The 12,326-nt window shown below is 48.4% G+C and overlaps 1 protein-coding gene across 2 annotated transcripts in view; it reads left to right on the forward strand.

Moving 5' to 3' along the window:
• The window catches only part of PDZRN3 (PDZ domain containing ring finger 3), a 265,912-nt gene that overhangs the window by 237,230 nt on the left and 16,356 nt on the right, over positions 1–12,326 (forward strand). For both annotated transcript variants that reach the window (XM_004702431.4, XM_004702432.2), the window contains 2 exons: positions 3,500–3,747; positions 6,803–6,890. In XM_004702431.4, coding sequence (XP_004702488.1) covers positions 3,500–3,747; positions 6,803–6,890 — 336 coding nt within the window. The remainder of the gene's footprint in view (positions 1–3,499; positions 3,748–6,802; positions 6,891–12,326) is intronic.

Raw genomic sequence — 12,326 nt, forward strand, 5'->3', positions numbered from 1 at the left:
AAATGTACAAATGTGCTTGACATAATGGATGGACGTATGGATTGTGAAAAGAGTTATATGAGCCCCCAATAAAACTTATTTCAAAAGCAGATAAATTATAAGTACAATAAAGTTTACTTGAACGCACAGAGTAGCTCTGATAAGGGAGCAGCTAAGGAGTAGGCAGACATACAGCACGGGCCCTCCACGTGATCCACGCCCTGGGTCCCAGTCAGGGAGGAGAGGGACAGCGGGAGACGTCATCACCCCCTCAGAACCAGAACCAGTGTGCACTTAACACTTATGCACAGCTTCTCTCTGAAATCTCCCATTTAATATTTCCAGACTATGACTAACCACAGGTAACTGAAACTGTGGAAACTGGAGCCTCCAATAAGGGGGGTTGGTACATGTCAGGCTGCTAAATGCAAGGTGGGCAGTTTGAAACCACCAGCTGCTCAGAGGGTCCACGGCAGGACTTTCTACTCCAGTAAAGAGTTACAGTCTCAGAAATTCATAGAGGTAGGTCTGCCCTGTCCTATTGCTATGAGTCAGCATTAACTCAATGGCAGGGGTTTGGGGTTTGGTTATATACCACATACAATACACAATACACTACGTATACAAGTGTTTGACTGACTGGATATATGCCCTGCCTAACTCGTTGAATTTCCAAGAATTTGTTAAAAAAAAAAAAATTAGGAGACGGCTTTAAAAGTTCATAGCAAAAATGGAATTAAAAGATAATGGAATTTTTCCACAAACTTTTTGAAACCCCATCATATTGCATAAGCCCCATCATCAAAACCAAACATGAAGCGACTGCTTCTTAGCACATCCTCCATGTTGGTCTATATACTTATGAAGGCAGTGTTTCATCTCTGTGACCTTCTGTAAAGACGTCCGTGTTCGAACATCTGGGAAGAACGTGACCTGTGTTTCTTTGAAATGTTCTTTATGTTTGGGCAGCAAAAAGAAGTCTGAATGGGGTAAGGCTTACCAGTGAAATTCTCACAGGACAGTCCTTGCTACACTTGAAGAATTGTTATGATGGGGAAAGCTGCAAGGTTTCATATTCTTAAAATTGCTTCATAAAGTTCCCATGATCATCCTGGGTCCCTGGGGATAGTCTGTCAAGGTAGCCCTTGGGAATCTCCAAACCATCGCTCTAACCTCCCAGGAAGTGTCCCTTAGGTTAGGAAGACACGGTTTGCATTGAACTTCTTCACGTTTTAACTCAGCCTATTGAGACTCAGACAAGGGCATTAGTGAGAGAGCCTGTCCACCCGCGTCCATCCACTGATGACAGAGACATGTGTAAACATGTTTGGAATACATCCCTGGGTGTCGGAAGTAAAAGCCTAGTAGCAATACTTTTTGAATTACCCTCATAGGTACAGATTTAACTTAAAGGCAGGTTTGAGACTGAAACTTGTTCATAATCCAGGTGTAGTATGTATTTTGGCATGTATATGGAATGCATATTGAAAGGTGTGCTTTTTAATACATAAGATTTAACTCCTACGATAAGTGAATTCCACGGGTCAGTGTTGCTCTCCAGGTAAAGTTAGGAAAGCTGAGATATATCTGCCACTCTGTAATCTGTGAAATATGAGCCTTTTGCCACTGTTTTACATTAGATTTTTAAAAGCCAGTCAAACACTGGTGAAATACTAATAGTGCAATCTTTCAGAGGTTGCAGTGTGGTCCAATCATAAGGCATGATCAGACAACCGAAATGCAAAGCTCTGTCCCTTGACTCTCTCGGGGCTGGACTTGCATGTTGCTCAGAGTGACTCATTTGCTGGACACAAGGTTCCGGTTTCTTGTGCATCTCTTTTTCCCAAGTTCTGACCCAGCACACATGAGGAAGATGATCTCATGTGGCTGATTTGAGGCTGTCAAGAGGAATAGAAACATGCTCGTGGCCTGCCAGCGTCCTGGTGCTGAGGGGGTAACTGGGAGGTGCTGTTGAGTCAGCTGTAACCCACAGCAAGCCCATGTGACAGAGTGGAACTCCCCATGAGCTTCCTGGGCTGTCATCTGTATGAGAGCAATTGATCAGGTCTTGGTCTTATAGGAGGAGGAGCCCTGGTGGCATCATGGGGTAGACTGCTAACCCCAAAAGGTCAGCAGTTTGAACCCACCAGCCCTTCTTTGAGAGAATGATGTGGCTGCTGGCCTCTGTAAAGATCTGCAGCCTCAAGACACGCTCAATAGAGGTGCGCCGAGTTGGAATGGACTTGATGGCAGTGGGTTCAAAGGGCACCTTTTCACCGGAAGGCTCAATAACTCCGATTTGGAGTCCTAGTGCCCCCATCATGCGTCACACTGGAACTGTGCTCCAGAGGGTTTTCAATGGTTGGTGATTTTGGTTTTTAAGTAGATCGCCAGGCCCTCTACATTGGGGTGTGTTTGAACGCCCATCTCTTGGGTTCAGTGCTAAGCAGTTAGCTGTTGGCTTGTGCTGTACCTCCGGGGATGGTGCAGCCCATTGCTCACAGCAGGAAGCACTGCCCCCCTGAAGCTACCTATTGTGTCCCCAGCAGCCCTGAGTGAGTTCCTCCTTCATGATAGCCTCCGTGGATGGCCTGGACTGCTCATTTTCTGACTGTTGTTAATTGTTTTTGTTTTAGTAAATGCAGTCATTTTAAAAGAAATCTTTGTATCACTCTTGTGAAAGGGAACACTAGAATCACCTGTCACCAACTGGAAAAATACGCACCATTAAAGCATAACAATGTAATTAATTTCTAGTTAGCTATTAGTGCCTGATAAAGGCGCTGTGCCTGAGGCTGGTCTTTTCTTTAACAGGCAAGATTAGCAAGTGATGGAATTGTGTTAAAGACACACCAGGAGGAAGCCCAGACTTCCCTGCTGTGAGATTTATGACTTAATGCTGGAGCTGTGAGACTCCCAGCTCCCCCCACCCCCGCCCGCCCACCCGCAGCCCGCCGGTGGCACAGTCCCATTCTTTGGGAAACCTCAACAAGGTAGACTCTGGGCTCATCCCCAAGAAACCAGTCCAAACACAAAACCGCGCCCACTGCTATCGAACCTATTAGGATTCCGAGTCACCCTGTGTTTGACAGAGGGTGTCTGTGCTATGTAGGGGCTTCCTTCCTTCACAGATGCCAATTGTCAGGCCATTGTTCCACAGCACGCTGGGTGGAGTCAAACGAGCCACCACCCTTTAAGCTAGCCCGTTGAATGCAAACAATGTGCATCGCCCTCTCCAAATTCACTGTCACCAAGTCAATTCTGACCCATAGCGACCCTGCAGGAGAGGGCCGAACTGTCCCTTTGGGTTTCTGAAATGGGAACTCTTTACAGGAATAGAAGGTCCCATCTTTCTCCTGGGGAGCTGCTGGAGTCTTTGAACTACTGTCCTTGAGGTTAGCAGCCCAAAGGGTACCCCCTATGCCACCCGGAGCCACCCAGGGATCCTAAAATATGCAAGTGTCCTCATGTACGCTTCGTTTGTAACCGTGCCCCACCTGAAATGTTCGTTTCCCAACAGGTAAACGGCAAAGATTTATCCCGAGCCACCCATGACCAAGCAGTGGAGGCTTTCAAGACCGCCAAAGAGCCCATCGTGGTCCAGGTGTTGCGGAGGACACCTCGGACCAAAATGTTCACGCCCCCCTCAGAGCTGCAGCTGGTGGACACGGGGACTCAGACGGACATCACCTTTGAGCACATCATGGCGCTCTCCAAGCTGCCCTCCCCGGCCCCGCCCCTGCTGGATCCCTACCTTCTACCAGAAGAGTAAGTGATGGGGTCATAAATCACAGCCTGGAACAGGTGGGGGGCGGGGACGGGGAACAGGCTTTCTACTCTCATAAAGCGTTACAGCCTCAGTAACCCTGAGTCAGTTCTACCCTGTGCTGTGGGGCCACTATGAGTCAGCATCAACTCAATGGCAGTGAGTGAGGTATGTGGGGTAGTAACAATGGCTAAGTCAGGTTTGTTCTTCTTCATCCCTTCTATGTGGTAAAAATCATCATAATAATGATATGTCTTACAATTTTCCTCCAAGTCGCCGTGTTTAACTTTATTGTTTATAGAGGCAATAAACTGAATCCTGCTCAAAAGTGTTCTGACATATTAATTACTTTATTATAACCCTGGAGCGGAGTTATTCAAATTATATTCTGAAAACAAAATTACTTACAAATGTTGTAAAAGTTGTTTCCAAGTAAAATGTAATCACTGCAAATGGTAATTTGGAGATTCCGCAGGCCCAACGAGAGGGAATGCTGGCTCTTGTTCGCTGCGAGAGGGGAGCAAGCCCTGGAGGTGTGGGTGCTGCCTTCCAGAGTGCCGTTTCCAACGTGGATACCGGTGACAAGCCCGCACCTGTCTCCCCGCAGCACTGCACAGACCAATTAAATAGAGCTACGACTCCACCCTTATTTTCCCTTCTTTACACGTGGCCCTGCCTGTCGGTTCTGCCGAGGATCTGAGCAGCGCAGGGCCATCCAGTGTGGCAACCTTGATGCGCAGACTAATTTCTAGCTGAGGAACATAGGTGATTTCTTTTATTTCGATGAGCTTTCGTTTTTGTCTATTAAAATGAGGTTAATAATGGCACCTAACTCATAGGATTGTGGGAAGAGTAAAGGAGCTACAAGGCATGACAAGTCCCCAGCCTGGCTTCGTCATTACTTATTTAATGCAGAGGTGAATGTTTAGAGAAATGACAAGCGAGATAGACCACTGGCTTAAAAGAGGCCCCACTGAATTCCTGTTCCTGCCAGTGAACCTGCACCTCCATTTCCCCATTCTGCTTCCCGGTGCACAGACTGCCATGGTGCATTCTTTCAAAGGCCATCTCAGGTCAGAGGGAAAACCTTGGTGTGATGCTGTTGGATCCCTACTGGGGACTCAGTAGCCCCATGGTTGTAATGTTTAAGTGCCCTCAGAATCCAGGGCTAACTCCCGGGCTTGAAAATGTATAAGGCAGAGGAGGTTCGGGTTCAAAGGCCTGGGAGTTAGCACGCTGCTTTCTCAGGATTGCCTCCATTACGAGGCTCAGTAGGCTGTACTCAGCAAAAGTTGGCGATGTTTGGATTTAAAGACTTGTCTGTCTGCCCTTAAGGTTAGCGTTTTAAGCCCACTCCCTGGGAGAAAGACTCCCACATAGATTGCAGTTCACAGAACCTATGGACCATTCTACTTGGAATTTGAAAATCAGAGGCACCCCATCTCAGCACTCTGATCTCCAACCCCAGTTCCCTGAGTCCGATCATTCCAACCAGTTATTTGACTTCACAGTCCCCAGCCACCTCTCATTACAGATGAGGCCTTCAAGGCTACTCCTGACCCCCAAATGCTGAGCTGTCACAGTGACGGACCTTTGAGAAGCCAAACCCCTAATTTCCCCTTAAGTTGAGTTAACATGACAAGACTTATCCCCAAGAGGCTACTTGAAAGATGTCAGGAGAGCCCAGAGGTCAGCGCTCTGGAGGTCCTGGCTGCAGGGTCAGACAGCAGTGCGTGCCACATGCATTGTAGGAGTGCTTGGAGGTTGAAAGGGGAGGGTTAAGTTGGTGCTTGAAAGCCCAGGCCATCCAACAGGATCCATAGTCCTAAAAGCCCTTAAGTGCAGGCAGTATATTTGCCTGATGGGGCCAGAAAATTGAAAGCCAGCTTTTGTTTAAATGACCACTTGTATCTTTCAAAACTTAAGTGCCTGGGAGGGAAGGCCAGAGCCCACGGATTGCTGTTTTGACCTTTGAGAATGTGAAAGTGTGGATTCCCAGCCAACAATCAGAGATCGAAGCCTTCCACAGCCTTCCACCTGCATCGGGACTGTAGTTTGGAATTTCGAATTCCCACTGCCTTTACTCCTGGTCAGGAGTGCTGGAGGCATACTGGGTTATCCATTGGGCTGCTGGCCACGAGGTCAGCAGTTTGAAACCACAAGAGAAGATAAGTCCATTCCTGTAAAGAGTTAAAGCCTTGACAACCCACAGAGGCAGTTCTGCCCTATGGGAGCTCTATGAGTTGGAATTGACGACCGACAGTGGGTTTTGGTTTTGACTCGTAGAAGTTCCATTAATGGCAATTCCAGAGAGGGGGTGGGTTTTGTGAACTGTGCTTTCCTATTTGTTGTTCTAGATAAAGACAGGCTTCTAGCCTCCTAGGTGAGGCGTGTGCATGCACATACACACGCCTGCATTTCCTTATACATCTGTGCATGTACAGTATATATGAAGGGGCTTTAAAAAGTCCATACATGTACATGTGGATGTGTCTGTACTGTGCAGTGATGGAAAAACACAGTTCTTTCTGTGGGTCCAGGCAGAAAGGGTTGGAAAAACACTACTGTAGATGATGGCCTACCAGTTTCAGCCAGAGCACCAAATACTTAGAATGGGTCCAGAGGCCCACACGTTCTTGAGTATTAATAGAATCTAGCTCTCTTCTCCCCAGAGCTACATGTAGCAAAGAAGCAAGCAGGGTTCAGTAGGGCCTGTGGTCAGCATAGAGATGCAGGTATAAATGAAGTCACCCTGAATCACGGGGTGCACACTCATGGCCATGGAGTCCAGGTGGACTCATAGCGACCTTATAGGACAGGGTACAACTGCTCCATGGGTTCCTGAGACTGTAACTCTTTATGGGAGTAACAAGGCCCCTCTCTTCGCTGAGTCTTTCAAATAAAGCCAACTTGGACACAGCTGGTGGAAATGTGGTCATGGGCCCCTGCCTGTCCTGGAAGCAAGGTCACTCACTGCTGGGCCTTGTGATGGGGCAGGGGAAACACGTAGTCCTGACCTGAACCAACGGCCTGACCTATCCTCCACCTTTTCCCCAGGCATCCCTCCGTCCACGAATACTACGATCCCAGTGACTACATTGGAGGCATCCCTCAGGAGATGGACAGGGAGGAGCTGGAGCTGGAGGTACGTGGAACATCCTTGTCCCCCTGCTGGGTTCCGAGCTGCTTGCCGGCTTCTCCAGACACATCACCACAGTGCGTGTGGAGGCGTAACTTCCAGTCGTGCCATGGAAAGCATTCAAGGGCCTCCCTGTTCAAAAAGCTTAAAGGTCTAAAAAGAAGTGGTGTCGTTTTTTGTTTTTTTGTTTTTTCAGTTAAACTGCTTAAAAGATAGGAGAGCAAATCCTTATTCTTCAGGCCACACTCCCAAATTCATGCCCTCTCACTTAAATGCCAGCTGCCCCACCTTGGGACCCTTTGAGTCATCATTTATCTTTACCCAAAGGTACTCAGGTGCAAAGAGAATACATAACTAACCTGAATAACAGCCCCAGTGCAAAAAGTCCTGGTGGCGCAATGATTAAGCGCTTAGATGACAGCTGCTAAAGCCCTACTTTCTGGGGTCACCGTGAATCAAAGTCAACTGGATGCCACTGCACAGTCACAGTGCAGAGGGACTGCCCACGGCTCGCCTCTCCTAACTCAGTCTTTGAGGGAAGGACCCCAGCCCTCACTGCCCTTTCGTGCTGATACCAAGCACAACTTGGGACTTGAGATGCTATGTCATGTGGAATCGCATTATGAGTAAGATTTTAAATATTTAGGCAGTACCAGATCACAGAGTTCTCATTCTCATTTTCCATGTGTTTTAAAACTGCTATGTGGGTCAGGTCACAATAGGGTGCCCACTGGAAGATCAGGCCCTTGGACACCGTCAAGAGGGCAGGTAGGGACCATCCAATAGCACGCTGTCCAATTTCTTGGGCTACACCACAGACACTAGTGCACTTGATGGTCTTGTTTGTGGCGGCACTAGCAAACCCATAGCAGAGAAGGAGCTGTTCTCCTCGAGAATGCCCTTAAAGCAGGCGGGCGAGGGGCATTTTCCTGCCAAGGGCCATTTGGATACAACATCAGATATTTACAACGGGTCCGACTGTATTTGATGAACCCATCCCTAATGTGGTGGCTGGAACCACTTCTCTGGTGAGGCGTGTGATGCTAGTTGCTGTTGATGATCTTATGGGCCTTATACAACCCACGGGCTGGACGGTCCCCACCTCAGCCTTAAAGTTAAGGAATGTTCTTATCCAAAGCTGACGACTAAGATGAATCAAAGTGTGCCAACGCCAACTTAACTGGCGTCTTGCCTCCAGATGGATGTGGTCAAATTGAAGTGTTTGTCCCTGGGAGCATGAGTGAGTCAATGGCGACATTTTTTTTTTTCTAATTTAAAAGTGTCCCTCTATGCGTAGTCTAAACTGCTAAATTGGAATGACAATTATTTTAACTATAAAACTGATGACTGTTTCTGCTTGCTATCAGCAGCATACTAATGCCATCCTACAGCTGCTCAAGGAAGCAGTGCCTGCTCCCCTTCAGGAGAATAAGGCATCAGACCCTTATTTATAGTGTCCCAGCCTCCCACCGAGGGAGCCCTAGGTCAGCAGTTCAAACCAATTGGCTACTCGGCAGGAAATAGATACAGCTTTCTGCTCTACTCAAGGAGACAGGTCTATCTGGTCCTGAAGGGTTGATAAGAGTGGGAACTGACTGGATGGCAGTGGGTTTGGTTTGGGGGACTCCTTCCAGCTTTAAGTCCAGTTCACAGGGGAGGGTCTCCAGTAGGCAGAACTTCCCAAAGCCACATATGTGCCCTGAACCCAAGTACACACTTCTTCCATATGTCCATAGGGGGCATATATCTCTCTCTCTCTCTCTGGAGCAAGGCTTACCAAGCAGCATACATATATCCTGTGGTCTCTGTATCCAGTGAAGCTTGACTTGATAGAAGTTGGCCTTTTAAAAGTTCTTTGATTTTTCTCATTTAAAAGTCTGTTGAAAGTCACATCCTCCCTCTGGTCATGTGACCATGTGTCCAAGAGCTTGCACAGTGAGCTTCCGCAAGCTCAGGCTCTATTATTTGCTGTTTTCCTTCCCCACAACTCAATTTGTTGAAGCGACAGTAAGTGTATCTACCAGGAAATGGTAACACAGCCATACCCAGAAAAGCATCTATCAATTCCCATGAATAGAGACCAGTTACCATTGAGTCAATTGTAGCTCATAGCAGCCCTGAGGACACAGTAGAACTGCCCCTGTGGTTTTCTGAGACTGTAACTCTTTCAAAGAATTGATACCCTCATCTTTCTCCTGAGGAGCAACTGGTGACTTCAAACTGCTAACCTTGTAGTTAACCCAATGAGAAACCCGCTATGCTACCAGCCAAAAGCTTTAATCATTTGCACAATCCAGGCATTCCCCTTTGGTTAAAACCTCCACATAAAAAGAAATGCTGGCCCTGTTATTAAATTCCAGTCCTCAATGCTGATGCTATACACAGGTCTCAGAATCTGGGGGCCCTCTCTCTACCACCTCCTTGACTCTGCCCATCTTTGTCTAAGGAGGTGAGGGAGTATGGTGGAATTCTTCAGGCCAGTCTTTCCACGAAACCATTCCCTAGAACCTGGCTAGGCAAGGTGTGGGGTGAGGAGAAGCAGCAGCATCTGGGGGCTTGAGGGAACTGCCCCGCTGCCCACCCCACCCCAGATGCGCATCTGCATTATTTTAGCAAGATTGCCAGACACCTGTGTGCACATTATCGCTAGAGAAGCCCTATCCCAGAGGCCGTTGGCACAGGTAAAAACTCCATGTTGCATTTCCTCTCCCGAGTCACAGCAGCCAGCCTGTGGTCATGGGATTCACTCACCACCACCCCCCACACGCAGTGACCGCCTCACAGGCAACATGTGCCTAAGCCCACTGCACAGGAAGGCACCACTGCCTCAGACATGAGTGTGCTCCTGGAGATGGTGAGAAGCAGGGGTCCTTCCTTCTCTTCCATGCAAGCGTCTATGAGTCTGAGCTGGCCCCACCCCACCAAACACCAATGTGTGATGCTTTGCTGACTGATTTGCATCTAGGTTCCTAGTATCCAGGTGTTTAGAACTTTAGTTGAATGTTTAAAGTTAGGCCTGTGAGGTTATGAGGCTTCTCACTCACGCTTACTGTCATTCTGTTCATCAGCTTTCACTGGCCATTGGCTCCAGTAAGGATCCTACTGGCATGCAAAAGCAGGCTGGCACCTTCCTCCCTGCCCTTAAGGAGCTTATGTTCTAGGAGATGGCAGAAACCGTTGGGACCAGTACGAGCTTTTCAACCTTTAGAAAACCAAACCATGTGATTATCACTCTCTGAGCCCTCCGGCCAGTCACGGGGCAGCACTGTAAGCCGTGCAGGCCAGTCCCCAGGTGGCTCCAACAGACAAGCTTGCCCACGAAACTGGAGGTTCAAAACCACCAGGAGACACCTTGGAAGATAGGCCTGATGATCCATTTGCAAAACCTCAGCCACTGGAAAACCTGTGGAGCGCAATTTTACACTGACACACCTGGTGCCACTACACCAACCGGCACTGCATTGGCTTAGCTGGCACCAGGCAATTTCAGTTCATCAAGGGACCCCTGTGATTCTAGAGGAGTGGGCCCTCTGAGCCGGCCCTGGGAATGCCCCTGAGAGCATCTCCTGAGGCCACTCACCAGAGAGTGACTCCGCAGTAGCACTGCTTCTATGTCTCCTCAGCTGGGGTAATGTGATTAGCATTACCCATCCCCCTCCCCCCGGCCACACACACACACTCACACACACACTGAGAAGGAAGTCTCCTTTAGCAGACCCAGGGTTTGGGGGAAGCTGGCAAATACCTATCATTTCCCCACCATGGCTTTTCTCATACCAGTCACTGTCTGGGCTCTGGGGTCAACCTGCTTTTGTTCCCAAATGTTGGGTTAGATTTCAGAAGGAGCCAGGGGGCCCATTCTCCACACTGCTGATCATCTCAGCTGAATTAGATCAAAGTCAGCACCTTTCAAAGAATAATCAGTTCCACAGATATTATATAGGAGGAAAATATGTATGAGTGGGTTGGGATGTTATTGAAGCAAACGCACAGAAAAAAACAGATGTTCTCCCTTATAAAGTACACAAAATGATCATATTTAGATAATGTCAAATCCCTGTTATTGTGAAACTGCTTAGAGTTAAAGGGATTATGCCCAAGTATACCCAAGGGATGAGCAGCCAAATAATTACCCATAAATTTTCAGGTACTGAACACCTGCTCTAGATCTTCCCGCAGTCAATTAAAGAGAAAAGAGATGTCTGAAGAAGGCTTTTTCCTTAATCTATTGTTTTAATTTCCCAGGTGATTCAGCAGCAGCCTCCTTACCAGGCTGGAAAGCTGCTGTCACCTGGATTGGGTTCTGATGATGTCATTCTGAGGCAGTTTCAACAGGGGAGTGAAAATTGTCTGGAAGCCTGGCTCCATAGAGTAACCTAAGTAGATCACAAGAGAGTTGCCTCTGAGAGATGCAGCCTGCCCCAGCCAGCCGTCTAGTTTTTGTGACAGGCTGCCTCGCTAGAGCTGGCCCCCTCAGGACCTTCAGGACCTGGGGCCATCTCTGCTTTCTCTGCACTGCCCCTTAGTGAGCCTGGGCAGCACTTTTCCCAGATCATATCTGGATCAGGCTTTTGCCCAAACATCTTCTCCCCAAGGAACCCTGTCCCCAACAGTGTTGTTACTTACCCAGTGTCTCCCGCCCCTCACCCCGCTAGAGAGGGAGCAAGCTCCACAAACCCTAGGCTCACCTCTCGCTCAACCATCCCAGGGCCTAGACAGTGCTGCTGTGAGGTAGCTGCTGGCCAATTGGGCCCCCATCATGGTGACCTCGGGCACCAGGGGCAAAAGGCTGCCTAGTCCTGTGACACCTTCACGCACTATTGTGGGTCTGACCATTGTGGGCCATCTACTGGGTTTAACCGTCTGATTTCCAGGCCTTGCTTCTGTGTCTTAGCCTGTAAGCTCCCGTAGGCCTCCAGTGCAAGCAGGCGGTACCTGTACATGGGGTGACTTGGCCGGGATTGCCACCCGGGATAATTCTGTCACTGAACCCCCGGGCAGCTCTGACCCTTAGCCACCCCTTAGCAGGTTTCCAGGACTGAATCTTCCCAGGAGCAGACAGCCTTTTTTTCCTCTCTCAGAGCCACTGGTGGGGTTGAATTGCTGAGCTTGCATTAACCACCCAATGTCTACCCCACAATGTCGCCAGGGCTCCTCTGCCATAGAGTAGGCACCTAATAAATAGTTCTTGGATGAAGAAATAAAGGCCTGTTATTCTATGTCCTCTAGGGAAATGCAGTATCTCTAGAGACCCCACTACATCCTCCCACACACAGTAGCATGCACCAATATAGAAACTATTGAGACCACTTCAAGAAATCTGAAGAAATCTCCCGTACTGACAGGGTAAAGGGTGTAGAGTCAGTCTTCCTAGAGGTGGATGAGCCATGGAAACTCGTCTTTGGGGCCTCCTTAAAGTGGCAGATGTTGAAACCGACAGCC

The sequence above is a fragment of the Echinops telfairi genome, unplaced genomic scaffold, assembly GCF_000313985.2.
Source record: "Echinops telfairi isolate 266 unplaced genomic scaffold, ASM31398v2 ScPeMD7_31;HRSCAF=116, whole genome shotgun sequence".
Lineage (NCBI taxonomy): Eukaryota > Metazoa > Chordata > Mammalia > Afrosoricida > Tenrecidae > Echinops > Echinops telfairi.